The sequence below is a fragment of the Excalfactoria chinensis genome, chromosome 23 (genome assembly GCF_039878825.1).
Source record: "Excalfactoria chinensis isolate bCotChi1 chromosome 23, bCotChi1.hap2, whole genome shotgun sequence".
Taxonomy (NCBI): domain Eukaryota; kingdom Metazoa; phylum Chordata; class Aves; order Galliformes; family Phasianidae; genus Excalfactoria; species Excalfactoria chinensis.
Window position 1 is genome coordinate 755,253 of NC_092847.1, and position 19,730 is coordinate 774,982.

At 53.7% G+C, this 19,730-nt stretch overlaps 2 protein-coding genes across 2 annotated transcripts; one reads left to right on the forward strand and one right to left on the reverse strand.

Moving 5' to 3' along the window:
- Nucleotides 1-304: 304 nt before the first annotated feature.
- TIMM17A (translocase of inner mitochondrial membrane 17A) lies at nt 305-6,777 on the reverse strand. Its single transcript, XM_072355919.1, has 6 exons — nt 6,672-6,777; nt 4,862-4,961; nt 3,728-3,791; nt 3,450-3,578; nt 2,967-3,077; nt 305-1,644 (listed from the first exon to the last, which is right to left on the reverse strand). The coding sequence occupies exons 1-6, from the start codon at nt 6,695-6,697 to the stop codon at nt 1,574-1,576; spliced, it is 501 nt and encodes a 166-aa protein (XP_072212020.1). The 5' UTR covers nt 6,698-6,777; the 3' UTR covers nt 305-1,573.
- A 2,272-nt stretch (nt 6,778-9,049) lies between these two features.
- LMOD1 (leiomodin 1) lies at nt 9,050-19,632 on the forward strand. The gene is made up of 3 exons (XM_072356072.1): nt 9,050-9,404; nt 16,584-18,227; nt 18,671-19,632. Exons 1-3 carry the CDS (start codon nt 9,144-9,146, stop codon nt 18,695-18,697), a joined length of 1,932 nt encoding a protein of 643 aa, XP_072212173.1. The 5' UTR covers nt 9,050-9,143; the 3' UTR covers nt 18,698-19,632.
- Nucleotides 19,633-19,730: the final 98 nt, after the last annotated feature.

Sequence of the window (19,730 nt, forward strand, 5' to 3'; positions counted from 1 at the left end):
GGGGTGATAAGTGCTGCTTAAATATGGTCCCCGAGTAGCAGATGCTGTGTGCCCAGCCCCTGACAGCACCCTGCAAAGACTGGGGGTACTGGGGGCTCCTGCACCCAGCCAGGGATTGCTCAGCCCCAGCCCCAAAGTCACCTCCTGACCCCACACAGCCTGGAAGGTGGTGCAGGACCATCAACGTTGGGCCCATCCCAGGGCACGTAGCACTGAACAACACCCAGCGTGCTAATCCTATAAAGAGCAGAGGAAAACATCTGTTGATTAACATGTAGATTTGGATACCCAGGGGAGGCGCAGCACTGATGAGGGATCCGGCTTTAATTTCCCCTCACCTGCCAGGGATTTGCTCACCCCTTAGTGGCTGAGGTCTCAGGAGCAGAAGCAAGCACTCTGGCTGAGTAACAAACCAAGACAATCCTTTACAATTCACCTGAGCAACCAGGTAAGAGGCAAAGCGAGACAAGCCTTCGCAAACACAAGGCTGTTGTGCTAAAGATGCTTAAAAATGACAAACACTGAACAGCAAGGAAGCAGAGCAGCAAGCAGTCCTGGAGTGGCCCCAGGACAGGCAAGGTGGTGGAAACAGGTAAGGAAAATGTCACTTCTACAGGACATAGGAGCCTTATGGTCAGGATCTTGCACTTGCATGCATACATTGTACAATCTTAATTCAGCCATTTGAGCACTTCTGTGTTACATTCATGCTCTCCTACTGAATGAGTCTGACAGTTTCCTCACAGTATGGAGATGCTTTCTGGGTAGAAGAAAAGCTCTGAGCTGTCCTGGATAATGAATGCTACACAAGCCTTTGAATGCTATCACCTGCTGGCACTTCCTGATACAATACACCTACTAGGAAAGACCTACAACAGAAAACCCTACTGGATATGACTTTTTTTAGCTGCTGGCAAGAGGGAACGTGCCTTCAGAACTGGAGTTTAAGAACAAAAACACAGAGCCATGAGAACTGTGCTACCTTCAGAGCACCAGCGGGCTCAATCCACAGCAAAAAGCCAACAGACTGTGCTGAAAGCACGCATGCAGGTGCGGTGCAATGCATCCTCCAACCACACAGAGCCCTCGAGCTTTCACTGGCTCGTACATTCCAGTCACACTCACTTCTGGAACGTAAACCTGCACGTACATTAACATTTCCCCTTAAGCTGAAATTTGTGTATACATGAGATTTGCAAAGCAACTTAAATCCAAACAGGGAGAGGGTGAGTTCCAGATGTGGAATGGTTAATGCCACACCCCAGAGAAGACTTCACAGACATTCACTTCAGCCCGTGGCCAAAGGATTACAAGACTCCATTTGGTCCTTATCTTAAATCTCCATGTATTCTGTCAGACATGTATTAATGTTACAGCAATGGAATCTGTTACCAATAAATAGATCTGTCATCTTCTAAAAGTTCTGTGCAGTTTTACACTGCCAAGTGCTGAAGGTCCTCTTGGCATGGTTTGTGTAAGAGACTACCACTGGTGTAAAGACATACCATATCCCGATCCTCCAGCATTTTAAATTACAGCTCAGCTACAATAGGAGCTAACAGAACGAGGGTGATCACTGGTATTGTCTGTAATCGCCAAATGGAGAGGGCTGCAGCTGGGAGGGGTCATCTGAGAACTGAGGGCCTGTGGGTAAGGAGAAAGAAAAAGTCAAAAACACGGAAAGACGTGTTTTCCTTTAAAATAAATCCCTTCTGAAACTCATGGAGCCAATAACAAGATTTCATGTATGACCTTATTTTGTTTTTCATTCCAAGACATTCAAGAGCTTTACACCTGTTCAATAAGGAACGACTGGTTTTTAATCTCTTTAATTCTAAGGAAACGAATCAGAACAATGGGAGAGAAACATTTCCAGTCACCAGAAGGCACTGGAAACCTCTGCCTTACTGCCCTGCAGCTGAACCCAGCCTCTCTGTAAAGGTTGCTCCACGGTAACTTGCCCCACAATAAAGCAAGGCAGTGAAATGGAACAAGTCGTGGATCAGCTTCCCGACTCCTCTTACTGACATTCTGCTGAGGGAAGCAATATGCTTATTACATGCCAAGCTTAAAGAGAATAAACTGTGACAGACAGATGATACCCTTTCACTAAAGCAGGTTCATTTTAGAAAGCTTTTGTATTGCCAAATTGTTACAGAAATTGTACCAATTTAGACAGAACAAAGAGCGTCAGTGAACAACCCTAAGAGAGGGAATCCTACCAGGATTTAGTGGCTTGCCACTAATCCTTTCAACACTAGTGGTTTTGTCTGTATTCCTCTCAAAATGAGGTGGGCCAACAGAGGCATTAATTATTTCAATCAGGCATGTATTTACATAAATGGTTACAGACTCACTGACATCTCAGCTTGTGTTGCACTTAGAAAACAAAAGGGATCCAGTTTCTGGAAATCCAATCATCCCCACCACCCCTGTTTGGAATATCCTGCCTGTGTCTGCCTGATCTTTACCACCTCCCTGAAATCAGCTGCACACAGAGGACAGCCACCCCGCCAGGGCCACAGCACAGACTGAACCCTGCCAACACCGTGCAGTATGGGTGCCCCAGGAGAAAGCAGCTCCTCAGCCTGGCAGCCCTGCTTTCAGCCTTGCTCCCAGCCTCGCAGTGCTGTTCTGATAACACCACCCCCATTTTGCTCAGATAAATCTCTCATCCACCCTCCTGTGCTCCCCTGTGCCTGGAACCACCCCCTTCCCCCCCCCCCATTCCTATACCTTCACACTGCTGACTGACAGCCAATCTTGCCACTTCATTTAGGTGTGGATGTCTCTAGACCTGTCATCCCACAGAGAGGAAATTTAAAAGCTGTTGCAGCATCAGCAATGTGCAGCTCTTCTTTGACTTCTTACAGACTTGGAAGCTGATTTGCTCCATGATAAGGCTGGGTACATCAGCAAACAGTGCACAACAAAAGCCTTGTGCTGCTGCAGGGAGGGCTTCTTACCGTTCTGAAACTGTGCAGAGGCAAATCTTGTTAAGAGAATGCCAGCTCCTTCAATTAAAGCCAGGAGAATTCCTCCCATTGCAGCAGATCCAACCATGGCAACAGGTCCATCTAAAAATAAAAGCACAAAACAACACTTGTTTCCTTTTTCTTTGCATTACTTTGCACATTACAGCTCTTTCTATAGTTATCATCTCTCCTACGAGCAAACACTGCATTCATTCAGCCTCATTAGTATCACTAATAAAGGAATAATTACTAGGCAGCTCTCCCCCTTCCTCAGGGGAACAAAAGAACAACGGTAATGTTTGAGGACATAATGATTACTTTCACAAGCACAGGACACAAGTCTAAGACTATTTTTCAATTCCTCTTCTGAAGCAAATTCCAGTTTGGGCATCACACAGCTCTGCTTTGCTGTAACAGCCAGTAGAATACAGCAGCTTTCTCAATTAGTTCCCTCCCCAGAGCTCCATTTCTTACTTCTGGCAGCTAAGATGGCTCCAGTTAGAGCTCCGCTTGTGATTGAATTCCACGGATCTTCTTTCCCCCTCATTCTGACCATGCTGCAGTCGATCATGGAGAACAGACCTCCCCAGACAGCAAAGCTACCTGTGAGCACGTCAGGGGAAAGAACAGAACCAGTTTAGAGAAAGCAGATGATCCAGCCGTACTGCAGCCACAACACCAAACCCATCACCAAACCGTGGTTATAATGGAATTTGAAAAGACAATGGCAATGTGAGTGAGAAATCAGTTACCTCCCAGTTGTGGAGCTCTTGTTTTAATAGCTGCCAGGCTTCCCCGCAGTCGGTGGTTTACACCCTACAATAAGGAGAGAAGGAAAGAATGAAGTCTTACCACCACAACATGCCATGGGCACCACCTACATCTAAGCACCACGATGAGGAGCTTACAAGAACTGCACCTTTACAGCTCCTTTACTGCTGATCACATTTGTGTAATACACCCATAAGCTGCTGAAATGAAGCACAACCATCAGACATTACCTTAATCTATATTGTGAGCGTGCTGGGAATTGAACTGAATGAGCACTGCACACCCTAACATTGCTTTATTCCTACACATACTCAAGCTCTGTCTTAGCAGCAAGCACTTGGAAGTGTGGTTAGATTTACTTAATGAGTTTCAAGCAAAATAAAGAACGTGGTAAAGCACAGAACCCCGCTTGTGTGAAGTGCCTGCAGGACCTGATTCCTTTTGGAAAAAGTTATGAATTTTATACATAAAATTCAGCTCAAACTGATGGCTTATTAAGGAACTTCAGGCAGTGAAGCTGTCACACGTGAACACCAAAAACTACTCCCTGCAAGAATCCCTTTCATCCCTTCTAAGCCAGAGGAACGTTTTAGAAGCCACGTTCAAGTAGAAACAGGGGATTACTCTTATCAAAATCTGCACCGTGTTTGAAGTCAAGATCTTGCAACTGAAAACTTGGAAGTGAAAACAACTGATTTTCATCACCTGAACTGCACCTTCCACCTTCCATTTGTGCACTGCAACAAAAACCCCTTTTCAAATAAACTGACTTTTGAAAAACATTCATATTTAATTCAGAGGTTAATTACAGAAAGCCACATTTCCTCAGATCATTCTGAGGGAGAAAGATTCCTCCTTTAGGCCTTCTCACTACTCAAAGGAAGGCAGAGGGCTGATGGGGAACTGCCCAGGCTCCACTTCTGGCGTGCAGCAGCCAGAAGCAAAGGCAGAAACTCGTCTGAGGGAGCAGCTTTGAGGGACCAGGTTAACAACACACAGCCAGCCCGGTGTATCAGGATGTCTTCTGCCTTCCCTTCTGCTTGCAAGCTGTGCTGCTGATGGACAGAGAAAGCAGAGATGCACTCTTAATGCACTGCTCAAACGGTTTTACTTACCACTGGGGAATTCCTGAAGCCCTTGATGGCCTGGAAAATGCCACCTCCTATCGCTCCCATGGTGAAGGCACCTCCGCAGTCATCTACAATCCTCCACGGACTGTAAAGAAACACAAAGATGGAAGTGCTGTGTTCCATCACAACCCATTGTGGCGCATCCACCACTCAACCTCTGGAGCACTGATGCCGGAAACCCACCATCCAAGCAGACAGCACAGAACCCAAAAGCAGTGCCAAAGAAGAAGCCAGCCTGCCCACCTCACTGCTTCACCCACAGCTGCTGAGCAGCATCACCAACAGGGGAAATGCTGCAGCAAAACCAGTTCAGGAAAGGCTGCCAGCCTGTTCCCCTACAGCAGGAAGCACTGAATGCTTGAACTCCTCACACGTGGCACAGAGATGTATTTCCATCACAGAACTCCAGCTTACAACCAGCTCTGCCCTAATTACGTACAAGGACTTTAATCTTACTTTTCTCATGAGCTACGGGGAACTCGACTGGCAAATTCCACCGAGACTCAGCTCACAGCCAGCACAAAACACCGCTTCCCTGAGTTCCTCATACTTTCCCTTAGTTCTGGTTATTGAAACGGGAGAGTTCAAAGCCATCTGTTGTTAAACTGAAAAGGTTTTTCTGATGTACCCAGGGCCTCTGAAGTTCATTAAAACCAAACGCAGCAACGCCCGTGCAGAGCTGCCAAAGGGCAACCTCATGGAGTGACAAATGCTTCCAAACAAGCAGCGCCTTCCTCTCAGCAAACGCTTTCAACTGCAGAGATGAGCTTTCATGTGGGGCTCACATCCCCTTCAACGCTGCTGCCGAGCATGAGAGCTCTGTAATCCTCCTGAGCAGCAACCTGCAATTAGCTGCGCTCCCACCGCTGCGAGTTCTGCAGCGTTCGCACAAACCAAGCTGTTGTGTTCCTTTCATCTTACATCAAAACCCGACGATAAAAGCCAAGCACTCGGCTGGCTACGACTGCAACGAGGGCAGCGAGCAGCAACCCCAGCAAAACACAGAGCTGAATGCTACGGCAAGCCCGGAGCTCACAGGTTCTGCCATCAGCTTTCCTGACCTTGCTCTCCATGTGATGCTCCTCCTTTCCCCCTGCGTAACCATCATGTTTAGCCATCATTCTTTAACCTGGAAATACAAACCTATCAAGTTCTCAGTCCCACCATCAGCAGTGGGAGGCTGGAGTCCCACACACAGCAGCAGGAATGCGGTCCCACCTTCATTTTACTGCCTGTCTTGAGCTCCCATCCCCACCATTCCCAACCAATATTCTGGCTGTGATGAAATCAGACGAGGTGCCCCCATTCCATGTCTGACTTTCACCCCCCCTGCGTGCAGTCGGAGCCGAGATGTGCAGCCTCCGCTTCACTCCTCATCGTGTTTTCCTCCCTTCTCTGCACCTCCCGCTCATGTTTAATAACCAAACACCAGCACAGGCTGCCACAAAGCAGGAGGGAACCCGACGGGGATGGCTGGGTCCTTAATGCGGGTTTAGCGGCGTGTTAAAGCCCCGCTGACTTTAACGAGGCCGCACAGCGCCGTGAGGAGGCGGCGGCCTGCGATCCCCTCAGGGCTGCGGCCTGCAGCACCACGGGGCGCTCAGGGAACGCGGGCCGCAGTGACGCAGCCCGGAAGCGGCGGCCATGACAGCGGCGTCGCCAAGGTCACCTCCGGTCACCTCCCGCCCCTCCCGTTCCCGTTGTTCCGTTCCGTTCCGTTCCGTTCCGTTCCGTTCCGTTCCCCTCAGGCGGTTCCCGCTCCTCCCGCCCGACCCCACGGCCGCCATTCCCTCACCACGGCTCCCGCGCGTATTCCTCCATCTTCGCACGCGCCGCCGGCCCCTCCCGCCCTGCCGCCCCGCGATTGGCCACTCGCCCCTCCGCGCCGACCAATTGGGAAAGAGGGCGGGACGGCGGATATCGGTGCGGCGCATGCGCTGTGCCCTTCTGGCCACGCCCCCAGGGGCGGAGGGCAACGTGCGGTCCTAATGCCCGGCGCGGTGCCGGGGTCCCGTTCCTTGTCCCGGTGTGACCCAACGTGGACCCCTCGGGGAGGGAGGCCGAGTCGGGCTGGACTCTCAGGGTCGGCTGAGGCCGTCGGGCTGCAGGAAGGACGGGACCCCCAGGAGCTCCTTTCCTGCAGCTCAGCCCCCAGGCTGTAGTGATGTAGCACGATGCACCTGCTGAGCCTTATCAGGTTCCTCTGCCCCGCTCTCCAGCCTTGTCCCCCTGCTGGGGGTGGCAGTGACACGGAGCTGATGCAGGGAGAGCGCAGCTGTTTTTCAATGGGAGGTTTGACGTGGGGCTGATGTGGGCAACAGCTCCTGTTTGCCGGGCTGGGAAGGGCTGCAGCGTGGAGATATTGCTTGCTTTGCAGGGACGTGCTGTGAAGTTGAAAGGCTCGGTGCTCAACCTTCCATCCTCCGGGCTCTGAAGGAAGGGGAAGATAAAACAGCTTGGAGGAATCCATCTGTTTCTCACTCGTGTTCTAGGAGAGAAGGCAGCAATGCAGCTGGGAATGGGCTTGGGGGAGACCTGCCAGAGCCCCCCAGGTGTGCCAGGAGAAAGCAGTTCACTTTGTGTCACATCCCTGAGACGTGGCTGGTAACACTGCTGTGTTTCACTGCTGTTTTCAGTTGTCAGTGCCTCCAAGGTGATCGATTGCTTATGGGAATGGGAATCCTGATAAGGGCAGAGGCTGCAGAGCCCTCTGATGCCACCCAATGATTAGCAGCAGGAAGGGAGAGGGAGAAAGAGCAGGAGATGTGGTTGGTGTAGATGGGGAGCACAGGGCACCAGGGTGATGGATAGGAGCCATGGGGTGACGTGGGATGAAATGCAGGAGCGCAGTGTTTAAGGCTCTGCACTTGGAAACTAGAAACAACAGTTTCTTCCCCAATCTGGAAACAATCTCAGTTGTGTGTCTGAATCATAGGAAGGCTATGAGCAGGAGCTGAGTGCTGCAATGCTGGAGATAAGAGAAATCCCAGAATGCAAGCAAGTCTGCATTTCCCATCCAGATGGGGAATGTCTGGGCTGCAGCACGAGGCGCCGGGAGGCCCACCTTGAACATCCCCTGTCTGTGCATGGGGTGAGATCTGAGCTGCCAGACAGCGGGGAGAGTAATTGGGCTGGTGAGGAAAAGAGCTCATTCTGGTGGAGGAAAGAGATCTGAGAGCAGGCAGTAAATACCAGGAGGTTGATAAGGAATGAAGGAAAAGGGCCAAGCCGACAGCGTATCGAATGGGTACAAAATGTTGTGCATGGGGAAAAGCTGCTTTGAAAGTTGGAAGAGAAAGAGCACATCTGCCACGTCCCCCTGGGAGAACTTGCAGATGCCAGGAAGCTTCTGTATGGATTATGTCGATGGAAAGTAGGTGCCTCCAAGCAAAGCCTGGGCTTAAGGGCACTGCCTGAACCAGAAGATGGTCTGGAATTCAGCCTGTGCAGAAGGAGGGATGTCTGTGGGGTTGGGAAAGGGGGAATGGGAGAGCTGTGATGAAGAGCAGCTGCAGAAAGCCCTACAGAGGATGGGGAATGTACAGAAGCACTGACCAGGCACCCCAGGGCCAGTGCTGGGCTCAGACCCACGGAGCAGAGCCGGGTTGAGCATGCAGTGCTGGAGTCTCCCAGGCTTTGTACATCCTCTGTGCAGAAAGCAATCTGCATCAGCACCTCCCTGACAGGCTGACCCCACAGATGCTGGGGAGCATTGGGATAAGGATGGAAGAAGCTCAGGGGTGGGCAGAGTGCTTCTGATTTCACACGAGAGCTGTCAGGAGCACAACACCAAGCTCCTGAATATCTACCCTACTGTAAGTGGGGGGGGGTTGGGGGCAAGGCTGACCCTGTTACCCACACCCATGGGGCCAGGATGTGCCCCCAGCCCCCAGCTCTCCATCCTGCCAGCTTGTGTGCATTTTTGCCTGTTTTTCTCACTCCGTTGGCCCATTGCCTTTAAAAGGCTAAATGCTCCGGACTAAATTTGGTCATGCAGCTCTGCATGGTTCCCTGGAATGTCCTCGGGTTTCAGGCTCCCCCGACAGCACCATTCCCCGCCTCCCGCTGGGTTCCATTGGCCAACCCTTGGGCCGAGGGATGTCCCCTCTCCATCAGCAGGGTACCCAGGGCTGCAGAGCTGAGATTTAACACTTCAGCACCTGCTGCCTCTGTGGGAAGCAGTTGGAGAGCCTCGGCTCTGGGTATATTTTTTTCTCCTGCTTTGGGTACCACAACAACCGCAACCGTGTCTCGCCAAAGGGCCAAGATGTCCAAAGTCGCCAAATATAGGCGACAAGTGAGTGAAGATCCGGACATCGACAGCTTGCTGTCGACTCTGTCTCCGGAGGAGATGGAGGAGCTGGAGAAGGAGTTGGATGTGGTGGATTCCGATGGAAGCATCCCTATAGAGCAGAACCAGAAGAACCAAGCGGAAAATCCACCCGGCGGCACGCAGAACTGCGATGCGGTGCTCAACCACCGCGAGAAGGAGCCCAGGAAACGTCTCCAAAGGGAGCAGGCGGTGGATGTAAGTCCCATCTCCCCACGCCGTGCTGCTCCTTGGGCACGGATGTGTGTAAAGAGCTGTATGGAGGGGCTGGTTGAGGAGCGGTGGGCAGTCCTGGGGATGGGGCAGGGAGCTGGCAGCCAACAGGGGCTTTTGTGAGCTATCCAAAAGCCAAAGCTGCTGTTAGGGGGCTTCTCCGTGCCTCTGGGAAGGGCTGGAGGGTTCAGCAATCTTTGTTCCTTGTGGAGTAATAGAAGGGAGAAGTTTGCTGCTTGCTGGGAATCGCCCCAAGAAGCAGGTTTTGCCCTAAGCCATTTCCTTCCTGTTTATCGTCCAGCTAAAACTCATTCTTTTAGTTCGGTGTGGGTACGTTTATCTCCTTCTCTGCATCGGGTAAACACTGTGAGATCTTTGTTGGGGAGAGGAAATGTGCAGGTCCTCATCCCATGCATCTGTGCCTTGCCTTGGTGGCAGCCCGTCCTGCTTCCCTGCAACATTTATTAACCTCTGCACTAAGAATACTTGGTATGTGCTCAGTGCGTGGGAGGCTGGGAAGCGTTTGGTTTCCCTTGCTTTCCACAGCAGGCTGAGCCAGAGTGCTGGAGAGAAGGGAATGGAAGGTAACGTTGCTGCAGAGCAGGAGCAGGATCTGTGCTTGGGCAGAGGTGTGTGCACAGCTCTGAGCTGCTCTGATTCCAATGGTGTGTGGGAAGAAAGGCAAAGGGAGAAGCTCAGCTCCACCTGGAAGTGGTGCCCCATTTCTTTCCCACATCCAGGCAATGCTTTTAATGGGCAACATGATAACCAACATGAGCCTTTTGTGGCTGAGAGCAGAAATCTGTACAGATAAATAACAGAAGATTGGCTTCACTCTCAGCCACTTCTCGATGTCGTGGAGAGAATCCAAAGGTATAATAAATAGTCCTTCATTTGGATGGAGCACTTCACATCTTGTGACTGTGGTACGTGTTTCCTGGGGCAGGTTGGGATTGTTTATTTCATGCTGAGAAGGATCTGTCCTTCGTTAGGGCAGTGCACACTGGAATATGGACTGCGTTGTGGCACCAAAGTTAATGTGCTGGAAACTGGTCCTATGGAACAGGCTGGGAAATGAAACATCATGGCATATAATGATGTACATGATCCTAATGTTAGTCTAAATCTACCAGTGCTAAGTCCTTTGTGAGGGGCTCACGTGTTGCCTGCAGTCCGTAAATCAAGTAGACCTTTCATCCTCGAGCCACAACGTGTGCTGGGATACAAGGAGATGACGGGGAAGCAGAGGTGTGCTGCAGTGCGTGCAGCCTGGAGATGCATCCCATAATCCCTGTGGTCCCTTCCAGCTCAGGATGTTGTGCCATTCTGTTCTAGCACGGAGCCCCTGTCCTGATCAGGGCTCAGGTGCAGCCTGGATGCAAAGAGGGAGGGATGAGAAGGGCAGGTTTCCTTTGGAGTCCTGCACAAGGAGTTAAGCAGCTCGCCCAGCTCTCCCCTGGCTGTGAGGACACTGCAGCCATCACTTCTATATGCGGAGCTCAGCGTGGGCTGGGGGAGCAATTCCCACCACATGCAGTTCCCCTCCTTGGCTCACTGCCCCTGGCTGCCAGAGCTCTGCCTGCAAGGCCTTCCCTTGGCTGAGAGCTGCAGACCACCAAGGGTGCGATGCTGCATCCCTTCCTCCCCTCAGTGTGCATTAGGATGTGCAGAACTTTGCCACAGTGGTAAGCAGGGCATTTTAAGGGGAAAGGTTTGGATCCTGCTGGTCTCTCAGCTCTGCTTGTGGTCTTTTCTCAGTTTCAGACCCACTCCAGGCACCCCAATTCCTTCCTAAAAGCAAGAGGGGGGGGGGGGGGGGGGCAGATCTAGAGTTGTCGTGACTCCACAACACAATGTCTTTCTCTGTGATGAAAAGGACAAACTTGGGTAACTAGGAGGCAGTTCATAAACAGCCCAAAATAGATGTGAGCTTTGCCCTGACTTCTCTGCGCTGCACAGCCAAATGCATAGCTGGGCGATGCATTAATTAATTAATCTTCATTTCCTATTGCCAGCGAGTGCTTGGTGCTGTGCTGCTCCTCGGGTGCACCCTTGCCTGTGTCTCCGGGAAGGGCAGGTTGATAATGCTCACCAATGGGTAAATGAGGGCTCTAATTGCTGCAGCAGGCAAAGGCACAGGGAGAGAAGTCCAGGCTGGGAATGTGGTGTTGTTCTGAAGCAGAGGCATTGAGCAGTGTGATTAACTGAGCTGCTGTCACCTGGAATCCTTTGCAGCACGCTTCTTCCAAGCTCCATGGGATGCTCTTCCAAAAATCCCTCTGTCCCTTCCTCCTTGCTTGCTGGGGTGTGCACAGGTAGGCTGAGGCACACTGGGGGTGTTCAGCCACTGAGAACAAACAGTGCCCTACTGATGGAAGGCAGTACCTGGCCAGGTGAGGTCCCTGCTGGGAAACCCTTCTGTGACACCGCAGAGGACCAAGTTGGCATTTTGGTTTCATATTCATGGCCAAATCTCGTTGTTTTTCCGTGGAACCATCTGGAAACAAAACAAGCTGTGGATTTACATAGCCAGGACAGACTCGAGGGGAATCATAACCCAGGGAAAAGCAGCACTTGTATCATTCCTGAGGCATCTTACTGCTCTGTGACTAACGCGGCTGGATTTAAGCTCTGTTTATCAACCCATCCCCCTTGCAAGGACCGCTGCTGCCCTCAAGCTCTGTCTTTCACTGGGCCAGTTGAGAAGAGGAGCATCGCTTCCAGGATGAGGCCCTTCCCGTGGCTCACATTGGTGCCAGGAGCACCATGTGCCTGCGAGGCACCCGGCCCATCTAAGGGCACGAGTGGGAAAACTGCTTTGCTTCTGCTCAGCCTGCAGCACTGCCAGTGAGCAGGAGGGCTCTGTATTTACATAAAGCACAACAGGGATGCAGAGGAACCGGTGGAGATATTTGGAGTGTTGGGCTTATATGGGCTGAGCTGCCACAGGCTGAGAGCTTTATTGTCTGTTTATGTTTTGCTGATAAAGAGATATAGGGAACAGGAAAAGAGCTCCAGTCGGTGACGTCTCGCTCTTGTTAGCAGCGTGACACCATCATTTGTGAGCTGCAGGGGTCTGCCTTGCTGCCCCCCCCCCCCAGGCTTTGCCATGGTGAGAACCACAGCTGGGTGCCACTAGCAGCCACCAGTGCATTCCATGTGCAGGTCCTGGCAGGGAGGAGGCATCCACGGGCAGCAGCACGATGCAGTGCAGTGTCCCATCCCTCCTCAGTCCTCCTTCAGCCTGGTGCAAATGCAACATCCAAAGGAGGGCTTGGAGATGCACGCCTTGCCCCTTGCAGCCCCAGTTGGAGGGGGGATGAGCAGAAGAGCAGCCTCATCTTGGGAATATCCCCTTTGGTCTTTGCAACGTGTGGAAGAGGAAAGGCCAGGCTACTAAAACCAGCTTTTGTCAAGAGATCGAGACTTCCCATTTGCAAAGTATCCAGCAGCTCGAAGGGCTCTTTGGGAAATGGCTGCGTGTCACTGTGGGGCTGGTGCTATTCAGGGAAATGCCGTGGAGGGTTTTGTTGTCTGCTGTAATTCACCAATGAAGGCAAAGCAAGGCAAGAGTCAGGGCCAAGAGCTAACCAGTCCCCAGAGGACAGAGCTGCATCCCAGAAGGAGCATTGGCCTGGGAAGGGTGAGGATGTGGCCAGCACTGGGGTCAGAAAGGCTGGGCCAGAAGGGAAGGGGACAATGGGACATCCCATTAAAGTGACAGCAGTGGCTGAGGTGGGACGGGGCAGGAAGCTGTTCACATCACTCAGGGCATCAGCACACAGAGCGCAGCCTGGGGGTCACGCTGGGTCTGCTTGGCAGTGCTCAGATCCTCCCACTCTTTCTTCATGTCAAAAACCCCTGGGGATGGTTGGAGCAGGGAGCCCTGGGACAGCTGCAGGCAGGGCAGTGCTGGGGGCACAAATCACAGGGGCTGACCCCCAGCTCTATATGAGATGAGGATGCTGCATATGTCCAGAAATGTCCTTGGTTACTCATAATTGACCAGAGAGTAGAGGAAGGAAGCAGCACAGCTCGCTTCATATGGATCAGCTTGGGTAGAGCAACCCACCTGCATGCCTGGATCATAATGGCACCCAAATACCCAGGAGCATCAAGGGCAAAATGAGCTGTTTTTGGACAGCAGGGGACATCCCTGTGTCCTGGGAGCTCCACATGCCTTGTGCCCAGCTCCCTCACCCTTTTTCCCATGGCTGAGCTGCAGGATGGGGGTGTGGGTATGCCCTGCAGCCTCTGACTGCTGCTCCCTGCCCCCAAATCCCCTCTGCCACTCAGGATTTGCATGGTTCCCACGGGCTGCAAAACCATCCTGCTGGCTGCAGGGGGTTGTTATCACAGCAGGAGCTGGGGGATGAGGGTGGTGCCTTGGTGCAGGATTTGTGCTGCAGCTCTGAAGGGATCTGGTGCACTGTGTGGACACACCATGTCTTGGCCAAAGCCAGCATGCAGAAATGGCTCGGCCAGCGTTGTTGCTGGGGTGGGAGAGAGTTACAAGGAGACCCCTGGGCTCTGGGTTCACTTTATGTGCAGAAGTTCAGCCACGTGGCTAAAATTGTTCCTGGGTTAATGGAGTTCAGCTGCTCCTGCTGTCTCTTGGTGCACTGCCTTGCAGGAGAGCCATTTGCTCCCCAAGAATTCCTCAAGAGCAGACATCCCTACAGCTGCACACAGGACCGTTCTGCTTTGCTCAGAGCCCACATCCTCCCTGCCCCCCATAGCAAACAGCACCTGGAGCCCCTTTGGAGCCCTCCCCATTTCCCAGCAGTGCTGGTGGTTGATGTGTTCTTGTGTTGTTGATGGAGTACAGCTTCCCCAGAACAAAGCTCTCCATGGCACATCCCCCCCATGGCACATCCCTCCCCATGGCACAGCTCCCCATGGGCTCACACTGTGTTCGCTGCTGACCCAAGCACGTGGCTGCTGCAGTGGGGCAGGCAGCCCAGCACTGTGATGCTGCCCATGAGTGCCTCTTCCCAGGACATGCCTCCGCAAATAGCTGCTCGTTGCTGTGAGCTGGCCCCCTCCAAAGCCAAACATTTATTCTGCTAATGCATTTCTACTGCTCCCCTCTGCCAGGGACTGATGCAACAAAGCACCATGCCAGTTGCTCCTTCCCTCCACTTGGGCATGGATTTGGAGAGCCCCCGTGACCCCCAGCCCACCCCAGGAGCCCCCCACTCACCACGCACACAATGCTGTGCACAAAGGGGCAGTTCCCATCCCTGCCATCTCCCAGACACCCAGATCGTTGCTGTTCTCCACCCCAACCCATGCAGTGGGGCTCCATGTTCAGGGTGCAGCCCTTTGCTCACCCACAGCCCCATGGCAGCTCAGCACAGGGCTCAGTGTGCAGCCCGGTTCCATCTGCTCACACTGGGCTGCAAGCACTCAGATTCCAGGCAAGAAGTTCCCGTCCTGCTTTGCCTTTTAAGGAAGCATCTGAGTGGGTTTGAGGGTTGCAAATGCTAACAAGCAATGGCAATGCTCATTTTAGTCTATTTAGAGGAAACGGGAAGGCATTTCAGTTCATCAAAACACTGGTGATTAATCAGCCCAGTACCAGGCTGTTTTCATTAGGCTTATTTTTAAAGGTCTGACACGCAGTGTAAAAATATTCCCCTAATAATCATGCTTGAAGCGGAGGGAATGGCATGGAGGGGTGCTGAGCTCCTGTCCCTGGGTGCCCAAGGTGAATATGGGCTGAAGATGGCCACGGAGGGGCTGTGGGGACGGCCCTGGCCACGCTGCAGGAGGCAAAGGGAGGAGCAGGGAACACGTGCATCCCTCCTCTCTCCCTTTCCCTACCCCACTTCCCTTCCCTTTCCATTTCACCTTCCCTTTTCCATCTGCGCTGGACAATGTGGCAGCAGATCAGGGCACAGTTGCTTTAATGGTAACAGCACTAACGATGTGATAACAAGATAAGAGATACAGGGCTGATTATTTCATTCTGGTTTTGTCTTGTTTGGAGAAATCCATTGCCTCCTCTAAGTACGGAAGGTTTTGCAGCTCCTTCTCTCCAGCGTTTTCGTCCCTTTCTTCAAGATCTGCTCATTCTTGGCCAAAACCTTCACTCTGTTTTGAACTGGGGAGTGGGGGAGCCCCCAGTCCATCACTTTGCTGCACAACATGGGCTGGGAAGGAGAAGGCATCTTGCAGCACTTGGTGTGGGGCTGGGGCTGCTGGCTGCAGCTTGAGGAGTGGAAAAGAAAGAGCTGGAGAGCTTGGGAAGCTGTGCAAGGAACCTTCATCCTCGGGCATCCTCAAACTCCCATCCCAGGACATCCCCAAGTGCCTTCAAAAGGCACCTCTGGGCTCAGTGTGTGAGGCAGCTGCACCCCCACTTTCCCATCCATCCCTAATGCTGGGGCTGTGGACATGGTTCTGTGGGTCTGCCACGTGCCTCCGTGCCGCCTGCCCAGGTTCCATGCTGAAGAGCCAAGAAATCTCTAAGCTAAATAAACAGCTTCATCCCAGATGGCATCTGTGTGTGCGCCAGGTACACGCTGTCCCTGCAGCTGGCCTACTGGTGGCCCAGCGGCTTCTTCCCACCAAACAGCAGTCCCAAGGGGCCGGCATGGAGTTGGGATGGGGCTGCTGTGAGGTCCTGGCTGTGATTTGGGGGTTCAAGGCACAGTGCTGGCCCTCGTGTGCTCCCCAGGCAAGGAGTGGGGAGAAGGAAGTCCAAATTGCCGAACTCAGCTGCAGGCATTGCTGCGGGGTGGTCCCAGCACCGAGCATTCTCCTACACCAGATGCATCCCTTCATAACACCGGCCCATAGTGAGAGGGGAGAGGTCTTACAGCTGCACTGCTGTCACAAAATATGGGCCCTGTGCATCACTCTGGGTCCGTGGGGAAGTGAAACTGGGGCTGCAGGACCAGAACATGGGGATCCTGCAGGCTCTGCCTGCAAAGGGGCACTCACACCGAGCCCTCCCCTGGAGCTGGGCTTGATTTTGCTCTGCAAAACGCAGTCGGGGGCTGCAGTGTGGTGTGAGAGCACCCAGATGGGGGTGGGGAGGCTTCCCAAGGCCAGGCTGTGCTGGAGCAGTGCTGGCTATAATGACTGGGATGTGACTGCGGTGAGGCTGGAGCTCAGGGAGCCTGACCTGCTAACACCTCCGTGATCCTCTGTTGTTAGGAAAGCAGGCTGGATGAGAAGAAGGAAGTCAAGAATGGAGAAGAAAAGGGAAAGGAAGCTTCTGCCAAAGACCCGGCCAAGAAACGCGACACAGGAGTGGGGAAAGACTCTAAGAAGGAAGAAAGTGCCCAAAAGAAGGAAGAAAGTGCCCAAAAGACGGAGCCAAAAGCTAAAGGGGAGGCTGAGAGCAAAAGCAAGGACAGGAAAGCCATCAACGACAAGGTGAAGGCCATGGAAAACAAGCTGATGGGCAAGGACAAGAAGGAGGGAGAGAAGAGTTCAACAGCAAAGAAGGATGCAGAGAAGGACAAAAAGGAAGAGAAGGGTTCAGCATTAAAGAAGGACGCGGGGAAAGATAAAAAGGAGGAGGAGAAGGGCTCAGTGCTGAAGAAGGATGCAGGAAAGGATACAAAGGAGGAAGAGAAGGGCTCAGCGGCAAAGAAAGAGACAGAGAAGGACAAAAAGGAGGAAGAAAAGAAGTTGGCATTGAAGAAGGGCACAGAGAAGGACAAAAAGGAGGAAGAAAAGAAGTCGGCATTGAAGAAGGGCACAGAGAAGGACAAAAAGGAGGAAGAGAAAAGCTCGGAATCAAAGAAAGAGGCAGAAAAAGACAACAAAGGAGAAGAGAAGAAAGACAAAGATAAAAAAGAAGAGGAAAAGAGCTCAGCTTCCAAAAAACCCGAGGCAGATGAGAAGGAGAAACCACAGCCTGAGGCAGAGGAGGCGGTGGAAGGGAAGGAGGAGACCAAGGCAGCAGCACAGAGCAGCCCCGCATCCGCCCCCAGCAGCACCCCAGAGCAGCCCAAGGAGGATGAAGCCTCCAGCATCTTTGATGAGCTGATTGAGAAGGTGAAGAACAACGACGCCGAGGTCACCGAGGTGAACGTGAACAACTCGGACTGCATCAACAACGAGACCTTGGTGCGCTTCACCGAGGCGCTGGAGTTCAACACCGTGGTCAAGCTGTTTGCATTGGCCAACACTCGTGCCGACGACCACGTGGCCTTCGCCATCGCCATCATGCTGAAGTCCAACAAGGTGCTGACCAGCATCAACCTGGATTCCAACCACATCACAGGGAAAGGCATCCTGGCCATTTTCCGGGCTCTGCTGCAGAACGACACGCTGACAGAGCTGCGCTTCCACAACCAGCGGCACATCTGCGGGGGGAAAACGGAGATGGAGATCGCCAAGCTGCTGAAGGAGAACACCACGCTGCTCAAGCTGGGCTACCACTTCGAGCTGGCCGGGCCACGCATGACGGTCACCAACCTGCTGAGCCGCAACATGGACAGGCAGAGGCAGAAGCGCCTCCAGGAGCAGAAGCTGGCGCAGGAGCGCGGCGAGAAGAAGGATCTGCTGGAGGTGCCCAAGGTGGGAGCACCAAAGGGGTCCCCCAAGGGGTCCCCGCAACCGTCCCCCAAAGCATCCCCCAAAAACTCTCCCAAGAAGGGGGGAGATCCCGCCGTGCCACCCCCACCTCCCCCTCCCCTCGCCCCGCCGCTGATCAATGAGAACCTGAGGAACTCGCTCTCGCCAGCCACGCAGAGGAAGATGGGGGGCCGGGTACCCATGCAGGAGAAGAGCTCACGAGATCAACTCCTGGCGGCCATCCGCTCCAGCAACCTCAAACAGCTCAAGAAGGTGAGTGTGGGGCAGCCCCGTGGGGTGGGTGTGCTGGATGAGGGCATTCGGGTAGTGCAGCACACAGTGCTGGGGACAGAGCATGGGCTGCGTGCTCCCAGTGCAGAGCACGGGGCAGGAACAGACCCAAATCCCTTTGCTGAGCACACAGGGCCGGCAAATCCATCCCTTGGCACGGTCCCCAGGAGGGCATGTGGGGTCAGGAGATCCATCCCTTACAGGGACGTGGGGTCAGGGGATCCACGCCAGCACAAAGCCTCCCTATCCCAAGGCACTTTGTGCTCCTGGCCACGCTGCCCTGGGCCATGGGGACAACCAGAGCCTGGCCAAGAAGAGACAGTGACCTTAGAGCTCTGAGCACCCCCAGCAGCATGGGGGTCCCCAAACCCCCATCAGCCTCCACCACTGATCCATGCTTGTTAACGGGGCATCTCCTCCAACAGGTGGAACTACCAAAGCTGCTGCAATAGGGAGCGAGACGCTCGCCTTCCTCGTGACTCTCGCCGTGCCAAACCCTTGGGGACCCTGCAGTGACCGACGCCGAGGAGCAGCGATCTCTCTGGGACTGATGGAGGAAGGGCCGGGCCCGAGGAGGGCCGGCGTGGTGGTTGGCCACGGCGTGTGAGAAAGACCTCGTATTTATTGTTTGTACAGTTGTGATCCCTCAAGCTCTTTCTGTTGCCAGCACCGTGCCCCGCACTGCTTGGGGACGCCGAGGATGGATAGGGGGGGGACTGGAGGAACGTCCCCTGCCACATCTCACCCTGACGCAGGGAAAGAGGTGGAAGGGAGGTGGCAATGGGGCTGGGGGTGCCATGGGGCCAGGGATGCACTGAGGGGCTGCTTCCCCCAGCCCCATCCGGCCAGAGGCAAGCGGATGAGGACAGGTGTGTCGTGGGGACGTGGCCATGGCGTGTGTCCCCATGGGGTCCCCACGTGGCCAGGGGGGTGATGGGGTGAACATCGGGTGGTGCAGGGGGTGGGATTTGGGGAGGTGGTGGAGAGCTGGAGCAGGAGAGGGGGGTCACGGCTGGGGGTGTCCCCAGGGCTGTCCCACCCTGCAGGACGTGAGACCTGACCTCTTCTACTGGACATTTGTCTCCATGCAGGGACTGAGTGCTCCATGGAACGTATGTGGGGGGAGGAGGGAAGGACAGAGGGAAGGGATAACACTGTCACCTGTAGTGTCACCCACAGTGTCACTCCACCAACCGTGGGCGTACGTTTGGGGCTGCGGTGCCTGCCCTGGTGCAAAGCCTCGCTCGTGGTCTGTACACCCGCGGCCACCGCATCGGCAATAAAGCTTCACCCAGCGCTTCAGTGCTCCTCAGGGACACAGCAGGGGGACAGCCGGCCCCTTAGGCAGCACACCACGGGGACGGGGACGGGTGGCGGCGTGGGAGGGGGCACTGGGAACACCTGGAGTGCTGCAAAATAGGGATATTACCACCCTGGAGCCAACGCAGTCACCCCAGACCGGGCACTTTGGGGCACCCCACAGCT

Coding starts and splice junctions, on each gene's coding strand:
- TIMM17A (XM_072355919.1), bottom strand. CDS start 6,697: ATGGAGGAATACGCGCGGGAGCCGTG. Junction 4,962..6,671: donor GAATACGCGCGGGAGCCGTG/GTGAGGGAATGG, acceptor GTTTCTTTACAG/TCCGTGGAGGATTGTAGATG. Junction 3,078..3,449: donor AGCCATCTTAGCTGCCAGAA/GTAAGAAATGGA, acceptor TTTTATTTTTAG/ATGGACCTGTTGCCATGGTT.
- LMOD1 (XM_072356072.1), top strand. CDS start 9,144: ATGTCCAAAGTCGCCAAATATAGGCGACAAGTGAGTGAAGATCCGGAC. Junction 9,405..16,583: donor AAAGGGAGCAGGCGGTGGAT/GTAAGTCCCATC, acceptor CTCTGTTGTTAG/GAAAGCAGGCTGGATGAGAA. Junction 18,228..18,670: donor ACCTCAAACAGCTCAAGAAG/GTGAGTGTGGGG, acceptor CTCCTCCAACAG/GTGGAACTACCAAAGCTGCT.